The sequence below is a fragment of the Nylanderia fulva genome, unplaced genomic scaffold (genome assembly GCF_048542155.1).
Source record: "Nylanderia fulva isolate GAGA-0341 unplaced genomic scaffold, ASM4854215v1 Scaffold11, whole genome shotgun sequence".
NCBI classification, from domain to species: domain Eukaryota; kingdom Metazoa; phylum Arthropoda; class Insecta; order Hymenoptera; family Formicidae; genus Nylanderia; species Nylanderia fulva.
This window is the reverse complement of record NW_028189302.1, coordinates 4,836,723-4,856,478: the sequence shown is the minus strand read 5'-3', so window position 1 is coordinate 4,856,478 and position 19,756 is coordinate 4,836,723. Positions and strand designations below refer to the sequence as shown.

The 19,756-nt window shown below is 37.4% G+C and overlaps 1 protein-coding gene across 1 annotated transcript; it reads left to right on the top strand.

The window, feature by feature from the left end:
* The first annotated feature begins 3,451 nt into the window (after positions 1-3,451).
* Positions 3,452-19,196, top strand: Fak (protein tyrosine kinase 2 Fak). Its single transcript, XM_085486936.1, has 24 exons — positions 3,452-4,210; positions 9,363-9,511; positions 10,017-10,192; positions 10,282-10,413; positions 10,486-10,635; positions 10,759-10,947; positions 11,364-11,444; positions 11,523-11,745; positions 11,933-11,968; positions 12,078-12,215; positions 12,394-12,576; positions 12,701-12,917; positions 13,007-13,197; positions 13,268-13,472; positions 13,560-13,639; positions 13,722-15,368; positions 15,484-15,773; positions 16,322-16,465; positions 16,550-16,699; positions 16,802-16,901; positions 17,014-17,245; positions 17,331-17,625; positions 17,750-18,095; positions 18,177-19,196. Exons 1-23 carry the CDS (start codon positions 3,954-3,956, stop codon positions 18,071-18,073), a joined length of 5,589 nt encoding a protein of 1,862 aa, XP_085343062.1. The 5' UTR covers positions 3,452-3,953; the 3' UTR covers positions 18,074-18,095; positions 18,177-19,196.
* The last annotated feature ends 560 nt before the right edge of the window (positions 19,197-19,756 follow it).

Below are 19,756 nucleotides of genomic sequence, written 5' to 3'. Positions count from 1 at the left end.
GCGATTTGGCTCTTATTGCCTATCTTATATATGTTAAATTTATATTTATATATTACAGAGCCTAGTTAAACTCTTAATTTTTCATGTTATCCGTATCCGACTGTTTCTAGTCTGGTGACATTTAAATTTGTGTTTTTTTTTAAATTGTTAATTGATTCTGTTATTCCGAAAACTCGCGAAGATTGACGTACAAAGAGGTCTCTTGACTCCTCGATTTCTCCGGTGATTTTGAAAAACGCAGACGATCGTAGGCGAAGAGTCGTTATGTCTCTCCCTGCTGTTTGATATGCGCTTCATATCCAGACTCACATCATATATGTATGTATAATCGGTCAATATATAAGCGAATCCGGGAGACACGCTGCGAACACAACTTATTATTCCGAGGTAAATGCACCTTCGATCTACGCGTATCTAAATTGCGTGTTCATATATATCAGAGATATTTTTACCCTCCTTATACTTTCTACGGAGAGTATCTAAATAGACGTACGATAAAATAATGCGGCGCTATATGAATACGTAAATACACATATATAAACCTTTCTATATAAACTTGCTTTTTCCATTATTTCTTTTTATTTCCGATCGATATATCAAACAAGAGAGGCAACGAAATAAACAAAGAAAAAACGATAAAATGAAAGACGTAATAGCTCAATAATTATATAACAAAACAAGAACTCTGATATATCTAAATATAAAAATTCAATAATTACATATCTTTCTGGTTCAGTTTCCTGAAAAGATCAATATCGGGACGTCCAAATATATCTCTTAAATACGCTCTAAATTTTTAGCACTGATTGTGAGATCAGAATAATGTATAAGTGACACTGATATTTTTAGAATGAAACCGCAATTTGTTTGACAAACGATCGCGACATACTTGAATGCGAGTTAGTGAAAAAATAACTCAGCTGCGGATGAGGGAGGCGAGTGATTAAAATAAGTACTTCCGTCCGTGAGACGAGCCAATGTTTGCTTCTGCAGCGTGAATTAGAACATCCCGACAAAAACACGTTGCACGTGCTTTCTGGATCGATTAAGCCGCGCATGACTTTTAACGCCTGCCATTTTCTTTATCTGATTATCGACGCTTTCGAATCTACAAACGCGAAGAGACCGAAATTCAGATTATTTAACTTATTGAAAAAAATGTATGATTAACAGGGTGTCAGGGAAATCTGGAAAACCGGTATTGTCAGAGAATTTTATCAATCTGGAATTATCAAGGAAAAGTCTGGAAATTTTACTATTTATCTGGATTTTTTCACATTATTCTACATTTGTCTTAATAATTTGACATTTTTTATTAAATAAATATAAACTTTTCCCAACACGCTAATTTTCTGTGTTAAAAATCAATTCATCTACAATATTTCAATGTGTTTGATAGAGGCACAAATAAAAAATTTGATATAATACAAATAAAAAAATAATTTAAATAGTTTATAGTGACATGTTTGTTTCGATCATCGTAATGCAGATTGCATCATTGATTTAAAATTTTGTTTTAGCTTCCGAACTTTTTCATTATTGACAAAAATATCTCAAGGATTTCATGATTCAACATTTAATTGATTTATCATATAGATATATGCAAATGATATATTTGGAAAAAAATGACACTATAAAGCCAGGAAAAGATTAATTTCTGGTCTTGAAAAATCTGAAAAAGTCAGGGAATTTTTTCATTGAGTCTGCTGGGCACCCTGGGTTAAGACAACGCGAGATAATCGTAGCTCCGATGTCAAGGCTGCGCCAACAAGATAACTGCTTGAAGTATAATATCACAGATATCTGGAGTTTCCAGACGCGTATGGGTGAACGACCTTGTCCAACAACACGTTTGCGAAATATAGCTATGAAATAATGGTGAGAGGTATCGATATGTATATGAGTTTCACAACTCGAATATCGTACTCGAATACTTTTGATATCAGTGCAGCTAATAACAAGAGTATAAATCAGTAGAAAATGAACGCCAGTGTCGTCTTACGACGAGAAATTTCAGACTCCGATGTTAACAATAAAATAATAAATATAATATAGAAACTGACAGATCGGGGTACAAAATGAGTGGAGATTTAAAATTGTTCGCGAGAATAAAATCATATATATTTTCTGGGGCTGGCAGAAATTCGCGCGCGGTTCCACGAGATATAATATCCGTCCACGGATGTAAAAAATTAGTCGACTTGTGCCACATTTAACAAACTCGTCCCGCGGCCCCAAGCAGTCTGCGTCGCGTAACGATACCGGAATCGTTTGCGACACATGGTCCATGGAAATTATCGACGCGTCCCACGCACAAACAGATACACTTACACACTCTCACGAGAAAAGGGACAGGCAGCGAAGAAAAAAAAAGACAGTTGTCGAGAGAGAGAAGAACGGCAGGTTGTCTTGTCCCTGTCGCTGGCTGAGGCGATCAGTTTCTGTCCGACTGCGAGTGTGCACGCATGCTGGTCGCGTGTTATATGAAAGGCGTCGCGGATATCCGCGGAGGTGGATAATTTTCAGGGCAACGGGCCAAAGCACCCGCCGGGGATGCATATTTCATTTTTCGAGAGTTTTCGACTTTAAACGCGGGAGAACCGACGTCGCGTCCGAGCCGCAACGCGCCGGAATTGTGCCCGGGCGAAATGCCAGCGTTACGTCAACGCGAATAAAAACGGCGGAAAAGAAAAATACGTATTGACGTTAAATCGACATAATATATGTTCCAGTTATCAGAAATTGTAAAATTGTAAGGATAATATGATCGAAATGGAAGACAAGTTCAGGGTATCTAGCGGTCAGGGAAATCTGGAAAACCGGGCATTGTCAGGGAATTTTATAAATCTGGAATTGTCGGGGAAAAGTCAGGAAATTTTATTATTTATGGATTTTTACTGGATTACTGGATTTTCTCATATTATTCTACATTTGTCTCAATAATTGGAAATTTTTGATTAAATAAATATTATATAAACTTTTCGTATTATTTTATTTCAATGTGTTTGATAGAGACAAAACTAAAAAATTTGATATAATATAAATAAAAAAGATGATTATTTAAATAGTTTATTTAAATAGTTAATTGTATAATTAATTTAAATTTTTGTTTTTTTAACTTCCGAACCTTTTCATTATCGACAAAAATATCTCAAGGATTTCATGATTTAACATTGAATTGATTTATCATATATACATATATGTGCAGATTATATATTTGGAAAAAATAGTACTAAAAAGTCAGGGAAAAAATGAATTTCTGGTCTTGGAAAATCTGAAAAAGTCAGGGAATTTTTTTCATTGAGTCTGCTGAACACCCTGAAGTTATTTCGCATGTTAAAGTTGCGCGGTCGCGAAAATTGTTTTTTTTTTTTTTTTTTTTAAGTTCTTAACGAAGACTCGACGAACGCGATGATAAACGGAGAATTTTAATAAAGTATGTCATTATGAAATATGTTTCGGGTGTCTTTTTTTTATTTTGCTGCGGTCAGCTCCACACGTCTCTCCGTTATGAACTCTTCAATTACTCTTGGCTCTCTCATTTCCCTACTCGTCTTACCGTGAATATCACGTCGAAGATATGTGATCTTCTTAGCCGAGAGGGACTCGTATATACGGACAAGTAGAAAAATAATTGACAGCAGATAAATCGTTGTCAGGATGAGACATTTAAACTGACCCGGAGATCAATGCGCTGCTGTCGTTATTTTAAGAAAATAGATCAGTTTCAATTATACGTGTATTTTTGTACGAAAAGAAAAATTTATCAATAGATAGATACCAGAAAACTTGAAGGATAAATTCGTAAAACAAAGACTATGATATCGTGGAACTATTGAAAATTGTGAATTAAATGAAGCGACGAGTAACTTGAATAGAAAATAGATTGTTCTTCGTATTTGAGAAATGGTGCCCGGTTAATTGTGTAGAAACGTTTCGGACATTTTCGGAAAATGTTGGAACTCGTGGAACGCAAAGCCAGCGGGATCTCCTGGCCCACGTGCCGAGCTCGAAATCTCGATACTTTCGGAAAGAATCCCAAGGGAGGAGGCGTGCTCTTGAGATACGCAGAGAGAGGCTACATGCGCGAGAAACGATGGAGGAGAGACAGCAAGGGTTTGCTTTGCTCTTTGGGCCAGCTGGGCTGCAGCGACTCTTACAGTCCGGACACGCTGGGGACATGGAAATTTCATAAGGTGTCTCGCACGAGGTATAAAGACACGTCCGAAACAGTCCCTTATCGCGGATTGCTGTAACCGAATATCGTTCTCAGCACAGCCTTCAGTTACCAAATATCCTACATAGTCACGTCTCCCTTTCTATACCTTATCTCGTAAGGCCGACTGTCGATTCGACTAAATGTCAATTAACTTACGCTGCAGGCAACTAATTTGTTTCTGTAATATGACATCATATAGATTTCGTAGTAGCCGATGTTAGTATTTTATATATACTTAGAAAGCAATGATAAAAAATCATTAGAAAATAATTAACATGAAGCGGAATGTTATCCTAGATAGGGTGATAACGTTAATCTTTCTGGCGGATTCTGACAGGCGCATCACATTTTTTATGCGTGATCTTCAATAACGCACGGATGCAATTTGTCGGACGCAAAAGCGCATAGAGAAAGTAATAGTGAAAGGTAAGTCGGCGTGGGCGATAACTGCAGGTGTGTAGAGAGAATAATAAGCAAGTCAGAGCTGGGGTGCATCGACTTACCCTATCCTAATTTTTTTTTTAATCAGCGATTCCCTTTGTCGGTCTCTCTTGATCCCATTCTCACATTTAGGTTCAATTTCTTCGATGAAACGCAAATACAATACTTGTTTATATTCTATACAGAGAGTATTTTCTCTCAGAATTTACCCTGAAAATCATGGAAATTTTATATAAGTTTCTCTGATTAATATTTATAACAATAAAAAATATTAATATATGTACATGGTAAAATTAATCGAACATATTTTATATCTCATTATTGTGGTAGATATTAAAATTTTTTAATAATATTTTGTGGTAAATATTAATCAGAAAAACTCTTACACAATTCTTCTAATACCATATATTGTCCCACGATTACCATGATTTTCAGCGTAACATCTAAGAGAAAAGTCACTCTATGAAGAAACAAACATTTTTAAGAAAAATACTACTTGAAAAAAAATAAAATTGGAATTAATACGAATTTAAAAAAGAAAAAAATAACGGATAAAGAAATCGAGATAAAAGATCGCGCGCGAATTTGCATTTTCAGTTGTCCGATGACATATTTCTCGACAAGTATAATTTCAATAATCGCACGCGATACAGCCGCGATATTAATTATTAATATACCGCGTAGGTAGTTATTTATATCCGCGACTTGTTTCCCCGGTGACGTCCTTTTCTCACGCACGCGGCGCGTACGCGCGCGTAATTTACACCGCGTGTCCTTTCGATAATTCCGCCACTTCCTTCAAGCGAGATTGTAAACAAACAAGTTCCCAGTTGCAACACGTGTTGCAATTTGCGGTTGATAATTATGAACTGCGTCGCGTGCATTTATCTCGACGTGCAAACTTCGCCTTTAATTTCGCAGATTTAAATAGCCGTTTAAAGGCCGTTTAAATTTTAAAAAGAGAAATTCGCGATTTATAGAGGTAGTCGATGGACACCATGATTTACAATCGATGTCAGCTTTTCGATATATTTATTATTATTATTATCATCGATTTCTTTTCCCTCGCGGACGCGATGATAGATTGCGCACGAATCGAGATTTCATTAGCAAAGCGAGCGTAAATGGAGATTCGAGTCTTTATCACTTAGCGCAGTAATAACTGCGATGCACACTCTGTATTTTCTATTCGTGTAATATTGCATCCAGGATGATTTATAGACACACGACCGTGTCGGATTACGATCGCGGCCGTAATGCGGATCGGTGTAACATTACACGAAGAAGCGAAGGTGAACTTTCGCACGGTTACGCCCATAAATTGGTGCAAACGGCGATCGGATAGTACCGACTCGGACTTTTATGGAATGCGCGATTTACACCGAAATCCGTTTTACGACGTGTAAACCTGTGCCGAAAGTTTCACCTATAAATTCGAGACCAGCCCGAACTGTAAATATATTTTTTTAGACTTTTAATTTTTGTCAAATTTTTACGCGATAATTCCGATCTCAAAATCAGAGATCTCATCGAGATTTTTCGATATAATTTTAAATAACAGTGTTCTGAAAAATATAAAATGCTACCTTTTGTATTTCATTCATTTTTAAGTCTACACGGAGAGAATTTTCTCTTAGAATTTACCTTGAAGAATTTTATACTAATATCTACCGCAATAAGATATAAAATATTCGATTAATTTTACTATGTATATATTAATATTTTACATTGTGCGTATTTAAATATTAATTAGAGAAACTTATAAAAAATTCTTCCAATACCACATTGTCCCACGATTTTCAGGGTAAATTCTAAGAGAAAATTCTCTCCGTGTAGACTTAAGTTTCTCTATATAATTAATATTTAAATACACACAATGAAAAATATTAATATGTACATAGTAAAATTAATCGAATATATTTTATATCATATTGTGATAGATATTAATATAAAATTCTTCAGGATAAATTCTAAGAGAAAATTCTCTCATCTGTGTACGGAAGATTTGTAAAATTTGCGAAATCTTGGAGTCAGAACTTTTGTTTCTCGATTTCTCCTGCAATTGCTTCTCGGCTTCTTACGATGAGCGTCTGAAGCGAATAAATTGACATGATCGCCGACTTTTCTTAAGAGCTCTCGAATGTCGATGGCTGGTGGTTCCCGGCGCAAATGCTTGGTCCCTGACCGACGGCATTCCTTAGCCGGACGTCGCTCGTAATATACATTTGCATTAATAGCCGCAATGCAAACACACTCTGCGCAATGCTCTCCGTAGTGTTTCGCGATCGCTTCGAAAGTATAAAACTATGTATATCGTGAGAATTATTGAAAGAGAACGTTTCGTCATTGAGAAATTATTTCAGCACTTGTCGTGGCACATGATACGTTACACGACATAGTTACATGATCTTTAATAATATACATGCAAAACGATTGAATTGAAAGGTACTCGTATATCCGCGGGCAATTGTTTGATTAAAACATTCGTCATAGTGATTCGAAAGGGATTGTTTGCATGATTGAAAAATATAGTGACACATAATTGTTACGCTAATTAAGCTCTAGTGTAATTTAATGTTTTATCTGATAATTCAATCATCCGCATGTCTATATCGGACATTCTGGACACCTAATCATTTATGTCTTGTCTATTTGAAATATAATATAAAATATAATTTAATTAACAGAGACAGCAAACAGCTCTTTTATACGGAAACGTCAATTATGTATATTTATAAATAATATTTCTTCCTCGATATTTTTTTTGTGCACAAATATTTTCCTGCAAGCTCAAAATAGCGACGATTTAACGCGGTGGGCTGATAAAGTAAAATACACCCGTATTCAACGTATCACAGAGACATATCAGAATATATGCAGGCTTGAACGTCTGGATAAAGGATGAACTCGAGACTCTGAATGATCTCGTGAGAATCAGAGAGCTGAAGCGGGGATTGTGCGGATTACTTTTCAGAAAGCTCGATCCCATTACTATAACATTCGTCGTCATATCATAACGTTCTATACACGATGCAACTTGTCTGAAAATTACAATGGGAAAGCTTGGAATTTCCTATGCAAAATTCCGCCAATTTTTTAACCCATTATTTCAACCACGTTGTCTTTATGTCGCCAATTTTGTTCTGAGCTTTATCGATTCTTATTTAACATTTTAATTGAAAATCTTTCCATTTCATGCAACAACCTCGTTGCAAACTCGTGTAAATTTTGCTGATTATTTGGCCTTTCTTCGCACTAAATTCAATCGATACTTCGAAAAGTGCTTGTAATATAATTAATTTATTGCATTAAAACTTATCTCGTTGAGAATCGGTTTGAAATCTTTAATTACGCTCATCCTTACCGAACGACCATCACAAATAAGCCCGAAGCTCGTTGGATCATCGTGATGTCACCGCGACAATTGTCATTTTCGCTCGCGCGAACGACTGACCTTACTTCGCGATCAGCGGCGATTTGAACGCACATTGATCCGCGCGAAACATCATCAGCCGGCAATCGTGACTTGACCTGTTCAATATAACGACGACGACGGGCGGCGATTCGATTTGCCTCGCTGCATTTCTGCAGCGCTTGATGCGCTCTTTCGCGATTTCTTGCGACAGAGTTCCCCGGGTGTAACGTCATTCGGTCTCACTAGAGTGAACTCTATCTGCCTGCCATGATGATGCCCCGATGGGATTCGCGATTGCATTCGTCGCGGGACGTACGTTCGACAGATCGAAAGTGCGTCCTCCGATGTGTGTGAAACGAATTGTCCGGGGACTCCGCTGGTCTCGTTGAATTATTCTTGACGCGACTTGCCGCCAGGAACCAGACGTCTCTTCCTTTTGATCGTACGAAACCGCAAATAAAACAAAGCGATACTGTCGTTTTATAGGGGAAATAAGAAAAAACAGAGGAAATAAAAATTTTAAAGAATAGGAAAATGTATTATTCGACTGCGTGAAGATGAATGAATTGTATATGTACGAATCAGTTGATACACAAAAAGAATTTTCTCTTAGAATTTATCCTGAAAATGGTAATCATGGGATAATATGGTAAAGAATTTTGTAAGAGTTTCTCTGATTAATATTTACCACAATAAAAAATATTAATTATTAATTAATATCTATCACAAGATATAAAATATGTTCGATTGCTTTTACTATACATACATTAATTTATATAAAATTTATTATGTATTTATTACCATGATTTTCAGAATAAATTTTAAGAGAAAATTCTTCGTGCAATTTCATAAGGAAATATATTAATAAAACTTCAAGTGATATTCGTGCATCATTTTTCGTCAGAGATTATATTCTAAAAATTTCTTAAAGTTGCTTAATGCAATTTTTTGACAGATACTATAAAATCTTTATCAGAATTTTATTTATATTATACGCGCGTGCACATTGAAAATAATCAAGATACAAAACAATTTCAAGATCAAGTGTCGAAGTTTTCATTAGACGAGGGCACTTAAAATCATTAATTGTGAAAAATCAAAAACACAGAGGTTTCTAGGGACTCTTCCACGACGAGAAATGTCAAAGAGAGGCTCCTTTTATGAGACGAGCCATTTAATTAATCTTTACTGATGAAACGCGCGAAATTTGTTTGTTTTAACGTAACGAGCAGTTTTACAAAATAAAGAGAAACTTTCATTAAGAATCTTCTTCTTTTTTTTCCACAGCCATGAGGGGATGAGCACTGGAGCAGGAGATGGAAGTGGAGGCGGAGGTGTCGGAGGTGTCCAGAGCAGTGGTGGTGGTAGAAACACACCACCGCATGGCTCGCCTACCCCCATGGATAAGGCGACCTTAAAGGTCCATCTTCCCAACGGTAAGTTATTTTACCCTGGAACAGTTCTTGGAACAATTCTTTTACACGCCAGAGATTGGCGTTAGACGAGGCTGCTTGATGAGACAGTCTCTTCTTGAACTTCACAAAAGGATAAAGAAACAGTAGTCTTCACAAGTTTGGAAACACCTTTTATTTTACAGTTAAACAATCGCTTGGCGATCTGTTCAGATTTTTTGAATAAATATATCGTGAGATATTCAAATGACATTTTTATCGCCATTTAAATATTTGAAGATATATTTATACAAAAAATCTGACTCATACAAAAATCAAAAAATTTAACTGTAAAATGTAAGGTGTTTCCAAACTTGTGAAGGGTACTGTATATAATTCACTAATGATGAATTTCTCTTTTCTTACACGCGAGAGAAGCAAATTATTGTATATAAGTTTCAATAAAATCAAAATGTGCGTTAAGAAAAAAATTCAGAAGGCTCATCAGCTTCTTTATATTTATGTGTATCTCGTATGTTGTCGAAATTAGGTGGCTTTAATGTCGTCAAATTTGGTGATGCAATCGACGTCAGAGGTATCATATCTCTGGTGACTAGTCGATTGGCCGTTGGTACCAGACACTATCGGAATCTGTACGCGATGAGGCTTCACCATCCCGGATCCGGAGAGAGTTACTGGTTACATCAGGATACAACGATGTATCAGGTACGATATGCGATGCGAGTTGCAAGTCATAACTATATCCCGATATATTCCATTTCTTTTCTCAATTTTCGCGATACGTTTGATTCAAGGTGCAAGAGAAGTACGAACGAAAGCATCCCCACTGCGAATGGAGGTACGAGCTTCGGGTGCGTTATCTTCCTCAGAATCTGAACGATCTCTACGAGAAGGACAAAGTCACGTTTTACTACTATTACGATCAGGTACGATAATAATCGACCGCATTTGTGAAATAAAGTGCGAATTGCATTTATCTCTATCATCGCATTCGACAGGTGCGAAACGATTACTTACTCGCGAATCACTCCGCTCTGGATCAAGACGTCGCGGTTCAGCTCTGCTGTCTGGAGATACGTTATTTCTTCAAGGACATGCCGCAAATTGCTCTGGACAAGAAGAGCAATCTCGAATACTTGGAGCGTGAGGTAGGGTTTTCTTAGCGAACGTAATCTGCCGATTTCTCGATACAGCCACGTGTCCGTTTATCGGCGTCCTTCTTTCTCGTTTGTACGAAATATGCGAATGAAAATTTGCTTTTCTTTTCACAGGTCGGCCTGCACAAATTCCTACCACGTTCCGTGCTGAACGGGATGAAGGCGAAGGCACTCCGAAAATTGATACAGCAGCACTTTAAGAAAGTCGCGGCGTTGTCCGAACTCGAGTGCATGTTCAAATTCTTCGATCTGCTGCGAGCACATTATCGATTCGATCAGGAAAGGTTTATATGCGCCTTAGGGGTAAGCAATAAACACTTATAAATCTACATGGAGGGAATTTTCTCTTAGAATTTACCCTGGAAATCATGGTAATCGAGAGAGAAACAGAATAGTATTAAAAGAATTTTATAAAAATTTTTCTGACTAATATTTACCACAATAAAAAGTATTAATATGTACTTATTGTTAGTAAAATTGATCAAACATATTTTATATCTTATTGTAGTAGATATTAAATAATATATTTTTCATTGTCCCACGATTACCATAATTTTCAGGGTAACTTTTAAAAAAAAATTGTCTCTGTATACCATATATTTCTTTCCTAGTATGCTCTGAACGATAAAAATGTGAAAAATACGCGAAGTTTATGCTCGCTTTTCAAATTTATTGTACTCTCGATGTGTATTACGTAACTTGTATTCTACAATTCGTAGTCAAGCTGGTCGATACCCGTGGAACTAGTCATTGGACCGGACTTAGGTATATCATACATGGCCCATCGAGGTGGAACTGTGGTATGTTTTTGAATCACATGCTTTTTTTATTTAAAAAATTTTATATAATTTCTCCGAAAATAAAAATCTCTATTACAGCCGACTAGGATGGCAGAATTCTCACAAATACAATCCATCCAAACGTTGGTATCGGATTGCAAAGAACATGCGAAGGCTTGCATTAAATTAAGGGTTGCGGGTGCTGCGGAGACTCTCAGCATCACTTGCTCCAGTCTGGATCAAGCCGAAAGTCTCGCAGATTTGATTGATGGATATTGTAGACTGGTCACAGGCAGCAACACTTCATTGTGGAATAGAAAAGGTAAAGATAAAAATATTTATTACTGCGAGAAAAATGTCGAATACTAATTATTCAAGAATTTTCCTACGATGTTATTAAAAAAGATAAAATGCGCGCGCAAGATCATATCTTGAAATCATTTGATAAACTTTGATTCTATTGCGACGTCAATAAGATATATTAAGTTTTTTTATTTTGTACTCGCAAGCTGGATCGTGGAAAAATTATCCCTGTCCGTGCAAAGGTAAACAAATGAGGAGCTAATTGTTTTAATTATACATATATTTAAAAAATGTTTTTTGACAATATTATCTTATTTATATTTACACATACAAATATAATTTTTATTGTAGATGCTCAACCGCCAAAATATAGGCAAGATGGTACCAGTAGTCCAGCCAGCGAGAAGAACGCTGGTAAAACTGGAACCATTTTGTCCGAGGATTATGCGGAGATTGTCGACGAAGAAGGAGATTATTCAACACCAGCTAGTAAATATATTTGTCTATATTCTTAATATATTCTATAAATGTATTCTTCATCGTTTTAATATGACCGTAATTAAAAATAATCGTAATTTTAATATTTTTTAAAATGTCATCAATGTAATCTTTATATTTCGAATTAATGCAGGAAGGATATTTAAATCGATCAATTTTGCTTTTGCAGCTCGAGATTATGAAATAGTCCGAAATCAGGTAGAACTAGGTGAAATTATAGGAGAGGGTCAATTTGGTAACGTCCATAAAGGATCGTACAAAGGAAGGGATGGCCAAACCATCGCCGTTGCTGTCAAGACCTGCAAAGTCGACGCAGATCTTGCTACTGCCGAAAAGTTCCTCGAAGAAGCTTGTATGTGACAAATTCTATATAATATATTAAATATATTTAAAAAATGTATTAATACAATATATTAATATAAAAGGAGACGTATAAACATACAGTATTTTAACCTCAGACGATAATCAAATTATAGATATTATGCAGCAGTTTGAGCATCCGCACATTATCAGACTGATCGGAGTCTGTTCGGAGGCGCCGATTTGGCTCGTGATGGAGTTGGCTAGACTCGGAGAAATGCGTGCTTATTTACAATCTAATAAGCACCGTTTGGACCTTGCAACACTCCTGTTATATACTTTTCAATTGAGCACTGCCCTATCATATCTCGAAAGCAAGAAATTTGTGCACAGGTATCCACAACGAACGAGATCCATTTGTCACTTTATATATTTCAAGTTATATTATTTATTGACCTAACATCTTTGTGATTTCGTTGCAGAGATATCGCTGCGAGAAACGTGCTGGTTTCGGCACATAATTGTGTCAAGCTGGCGGATTTCGGCCTCAGTAGGTGGGTGGAAGATCAAAGTTATTATACTGCAAGCAAATGTAAACTGCCAATTAAGTGGATGGCACCAGAAAGCATAAACTTTCGAAGATTTACGACTTCGTCCGACGTTTGGATGTTCGGTTAGCTTTCACCAAAATTATTCGCATTTTTAAAAAGAGCGTGTAAATGAAACTTGAATCGTTGTTCCAGGTGTATGTATGTGGGAGATTTTAATGTTAGGCGTCAAACCATTCCAAGGCGTGAAGAATAATGAAGTGATACGTAAACTGGAGAACGGAGAACGACTCGCGCTTCCTAATCACTGCCCGCCACGATTGTACTCCCTGATGTCTCAATGTTGGAGTTACGAACCCAGCAAGAGACCGACATTTAAAGAGATTAGAGAAACTTTACAGTGAGTATTTAAAATGTTTGTAAACTTTAATTGCTAAGACGCATCATATTAAGGAGTTACATTACATACTCTATTAAATAATTATAGCGAGATCTTGATAGAAGAGAAACATCAACAACAAGAAACAATGAGACGAGAAAACAGAAGAGTACAAGCCATGTCCTGGGGTACGTCTTTTTTTACGAAACCTATACGCTACAATGACGAACGATTTTCGATTGTATGTTCATGAAATAATCTATTTTACAGGTGCAGACGATGTGCCGCCACCAAAACCCTCTCGACAACCGCAGAATACGACGGAGCAGTCGCAGTTATCCGCAGCGCCGGTATCCACGTACATCGTGGCGCAGAGTCCCGAGGTTCTTGCGCAGCTTCTCAAGGACAACCAAGCCAGAGGGGTATGTCCCTCCGTGTACACGACTCCCGCATCCCCCTTCAACACCCTGGCGGTGCAGTTTCAGGACGAGGAAAAAATTCTAACCACTTCCCTCGTGTCCGATCTGCCCTTCTTCGATCCCGCGCTCTCCGAACCACCGTCCATCGTCACGCACGACACAACCCAATCGGGCGGCGACTCCACCCTGTCCGATACCAACTTAGATTCCCTCGATTCCTCCCTTGACAACGCACCCCTCATGTCGAGCCTGAGCATTTCAGACACGACAACGCAGACGCAATCGCCGGCCGCCAACCGAAAGCAGCAGAAGGTTAAAGAGATGCAAAACTTGTATGCGGTTAGCTCGAAGGTGGTCGGTAACGTCACGGGGGACCTGTACTCCCCCGTGCAGAAATTTGCCGCGTCCAGCGCGACGCCGCCGCCGCCGCCGCCATCCGCGGCCGCGTCAGCCGCGGTCGCGGGCAACACCTGCGGCGAGATATACGGACCGGTCGCTAGTTTCACCCAGAGCTCAGCTATCGTTGGTAATCTCAGTCAGAGCGCTAGCATAGTAGGTGGTAATTACGGTGAGAACCCCGGGAACTTTGGTCCCAGTAGTTTGGGCAGCAGCGTTATAATACCGAATAGTAGTAGTCAGACGCAATTCGTTACGCATGCCCAGCCGATTAATTACAGCAATTTCGCGGCTAGCAATAATATAAACCAAGTATTTGGTGGTGGTGGCGGCGGTCAGTCTACGAATCCAAATGCGAGCGGCGTGCAGAATGCTAGTGCTAGCGGTGGTGGTGGTGGTGGTAGTAGTATTATTTACTCTCGTAATATTAGCTCGACGAATATAGCTGGTAGTTCGACGTCGAACGCGGAATGTTTGTATGGTCCGGTACTCAAGTTTCGCGCGCAGAACGCCCAGCCTCAGACAGCTGCGACCGAGTCGGTGTCCGTTGGTGCAACAGTTGGAAATAATTACGGTCAGGCCGCAAGAAATAATCTGATGGCGCAGAATCTACAGTCGCAGCAGCCAATATATCAGCAAAACTACCCACATCAGCAGATCTATTCAAATATCGCTCAACCGGGACAGCAGGCTATGTATCTGCCGCAAATGCAACACGTGCAAAATATTGCACGGCAAAACGCCGTACCACAGGTTGTATCATACGCAGCGATACAACATACGAATCAACAGCAGTCTCATCAGTTGAGCGGTGCCAATCCCATTTACACAGCCCATGCTACGTCTGTGTCGGTGGTTCAGGCGCAGAAGGTACACGTACCGACTTATATCCATCAAGCGCAACCATCAGCAGGAATCAGCGGCCAGTCAACGACCTGTCAAGCAACTGGCACGAATCAATCAGCAAATATTGGGATAATACAAGTTTCCTCCGTTCCATCGCATTTTATCATGTCATCTTCCGTAACTCAGCAAAATATCCATCCGGTTCCATCTACCTACGTGATAGATCAACCGAGCTCCCTTGGTCCTAGTTCTCTTGGTCCGAGTTCCCTTGGTGCAAGTTCCCTTGGCCCGAGTTCCCTTAGGCGCGAGTTCTCTTGGCCCGAGTTCCCTTGGTCTGAGTTCCTTTGGTCCGAGTTCCCTGGGTGCGATAGATCACACTCAAGTTCATGCTACGCTTGCCGGCAACATAACGACGATGAGTGCGCATCAACAAGTAGCTCAGCTATCTCAAACGGTTAGCGGCGTCGCGAAAGCGGTAAATGTACCACAAATTGCGACAGGTGTAGCCAAGATCACCACGTTCGTGACATCGCAAAAGCAAGACGAACAGTTGACGAGCTCGACAGACGGCACTCTCTCCGGTTCTCTGATCTCTTCCGCTGTCAGTGACAGCACCATGTCGTCTAGCAGCTCGATGACAGAGGAGGCACAACAAGATCAGGTTTGACCTCATGCCTCCTCTAGGAATGTGAACAAAAGCATCTTCTATATTTACAACGCCACGTATTGTTTTGGTTTTTATCTGGGCTGTGCAACACTCTTCTCTACACTTCTTCAATTATAATGTATATGTATATGCTTCTTCTAGTAAAACATGTACGCACGGGAAAAACAGGAACTTTTTATTATATTTTGTTGCGATCGAAGAGATTTATTTATAGCGGAAATCTTGATTCGCTGCTCCAGTAGGCTAATCATTTTTGCATGAATTGATGTCACTGATGTCACTGCTACAGTAATCACTTAAACTGCATGTAGCGAACATGAATGCACTACTTCTGTTTTAAATTTATTTTGCATTTCGAGAAATATATGCATCTCTTTAATTTTTACTGTACATATTTGTATATTATCGAAAAAAAAACAATTGTAATTTTTTGTAACATTAATTTGTTACAAAATATTCCCTAATTTTATAACAATTTATGATAAATATCAGATAAGAATGGATTAAATGTCTTTAACACGGTATTATTTTTATTGTTTTAGAGGAACGCACACTCGCAATTGTTTGACAATCTGGCCGACAATTTCAATAGTGGCGTTGACGATGAACAAAAGTTACTGGAGCAACGGTTGTTGGAGCAACAACGACAGTCTGAAGAGGATAGTCGCTGGCTCGCAAGAGAAGAGGTATGTCGATTCTCGCTTATATAGATCGTTGTTAATTAAAATTATTTAAATATTAAATATTTATTTATTTTCATTATATGATAGAAACGCTTATCGATTGCAACGAGTGGTGATGAAAGTGCTAGTCCCCCGGTTCCACGATCAGTTACTCAGTCACCAAGTCATGAACCGCATTCCACCAATACTGGCTCTCTTGGCTCGGACAAGGGTTCCGAGAAAGTAATTGTGGTAAAGGTAAAATTCATGTGAAAATTTATCGCTTCATTATATGAATGTAGATTATCTGCATGTTTATTACAACATACTTAAATCATTAATCGATTATTCTTTTTGCAGAAAATGGAACCTACACCTACTGCAGATTTAGACAGAACTAATGATAAAGTGTACGACTGTACAACAAGCGTCGTTCGTGCAGTTATGTCACTGTCACAAGGTGAGAATGTAATAATCGATAACATACGGCAACTAAATAGCGCAAAGTTGTAAAAAGTCATACGCTTATCAATTAATACTGTCATGCAAGAATAATATGTTGTGAATTACAGGTGTTCAACAGAGCAAGGCTGATCAGTATTTAGATCTAGTACGTAGAGTAGGTATCGAATTAAGGGCACTACTATCGTCTGTGGATGTTCTTGTAGAAATATTGCCGATATCCGCGCATCGCGAAGTGGAAATGGCGCATAAAGTATTAAGTAAAGATATGGCTGAACTCGTAGCCGCTATGAAATTGGCACAAAATTATAGTGCCACTACGTTAGATGCTGAATATCGGAAGTAAGCCCATTTTTTTATTATTATCTGCAGATATTGCGTGTGAAATCAATTAATATCTTTCTAATTAATGATCTTTCTCTTTCAGAGGAATGCTTTCCGCAGCTCACATCTTAGCAATGGATGCAAAGAATCTCTTAGATGTTATCGATTCCATACGTATTCGTTATCCATATGTAGACAATCAGATTTGCCAGAAGCAGAACGATGTTGTTAACAGGACGCGAGAATCTACACCTGAAAATCGTATTCGCTCGAGTCAATCCGGCGAACAATTCTTGAGAAGAAGTCAATCAACTGAACGACAGGGAACGACTTTCAGACAGAGCCAAAGTGGTGACCTGTTGCACAGAATGGGCCAGTCTGTGGACCGATCTTCACCAGTGAGTTAAATATTATATCTCAAACATGTGAAACATTTTTGAAATTTTTCCTATGATTTCAATAAAGTACTTATATAAAAATCATGAAGTAAATACGATTTAAAAATATACTTTTATTATTTAGGGAAGTCAATCCGATCTCAACTCTGGCAGCAGTTTAGAGAGAAGACATAATATAGTAACTAACAGCCTTGAACGTAACTCAACAGCGAGGAGACAAATGGCCACTAATAGTTTAGAGAGAAAGAGACCTTCATTGACATGTAACGCTGGGCCTATGAATAATTCTGTTAATTTGCCGCCCATGATGCCAGTCGCTTGCAGTTTAGTACAGACTGTTAGCCCCATCATACATCCAAATCAGTCAGTTACTGCAAGCATTAATCAGCAAACGGTATTTGCAACTAACAGTAAAGCCACAAGTGAGACTCCGATAAATGACAGCTAACAACGAGGTTTCTTGAATTGAGGTAAATGGTGCAAATACGTGGCTTTTTCTTTCGTAAAAATATATATGCAAATTCTAATTTTTTTTTGCATACTGATTACAGGACTACATCGGATGATTGCTTAATATGTATATAAACAGATGACGTTCTCCTATCAAGTTACCTGTGTATACATCTACACGAATACTTCAGCGACGGGAGAAATATAGTATTTGTGCTTTTTTAGCTCTTTTTAACATTTAAAAATATGCAGACATTTTATCTACGCGTACTTATAGATAGGACAGTATTCATTAGTTGTAATAGGATTAGTTAGTAGGATAGTTTATAGTTTAATAAAAGATTTAAGTCACAATTATATAATGAAATCACAACTCCAAAGCTTTAGGATTATCACAATTATTTGTTATGCGATGACTGCATATACGAGGTGATGCAAAGTTATGTTTTGTTGTAAAAAAAACCTAGCAAGCATTTATTAATATTAATATTACTTAATGAGGAAAAGACCTCGATTTATTCACACCATTCACATTTATCTTAAGCATCGCGAGTTATATTCGTAATTGAAAAATTTGTTGATTTTACACGTGTCATCTCGTAATCAACTAATAATGTATACATACATACATATAAACATATTTTAGGAGTGTGTATGTATATATTTATAAATATATATTTAAAAATGAATATCTTCTCTCTTCAATCAATATCGCGCGAGAATATAATTTCTTGTAGGACATAATCTTACAATGTTGTTTTTAATACAAGTTCGTAATTTCATAGTCTATTTCCTGCCTGTAGGAATACTATGGGGAGTAATTATAATGTAAAAAAAAGAGGGACTGAATGTTATTTCTATTAAATAATAATTTCTATTAAATATTTAATGATTCATACCAGTTTGCGACATTTATATATACGACATGTTTTATAAAAGGCAAAAACCATTTTTCAGCGACGAGTCAGTTCCTACGAGATATTTTTAGGAAGTTACATCTTTGCATATATGAATGCCATTAATAACCCATTAATGCAGTTTGCGGCGGCAATGCATATATACGGTGTATTTATAAAATACAAATACTTTATAGATAAAAAAATATTGCATTTTTGCACGTATCTCTATTGTGTTTCTGGGGGAACTCAATTTTATCTGCAAGAAATCTTGATATTCTGAAATAATCATTGTATTATTACATTTCACTCATGTATTGTTACAATTGGCATAGATATGAAATATTCATAAAAAGGTAAATTTGTAAATTTAATATCTTAAATGGTATGTGGCTTTAAAAATTTATGTGCCAAGACGTGCTTATATGCTCGGAAGAGAAAGAATATATTTGTGTGTTATATATTTCCTCATAAAGGAGTTGCTTCCCAGGAACTCATAATGAATATTTATAATTCCTGACGGCATTTTTCAATATTGTGAAAACAACACATTTCTTTAATTTATATTGAAATTTATAATTGATACTCACTATATTTGAAAAGAGGAGAAATAATATGTTAATTAAATCGCCAATTTGATAATCTACATTCTGCAATGTAATGATACACATTTTTTACATAAGTTTTTTATCACTTTTTCTTGCAAATATTAAATTACAAATTATTTATGACAATTTGTCTTTTATTCTCCAGATGCAGTATTATAAGTCTTGAATATCTCTTTA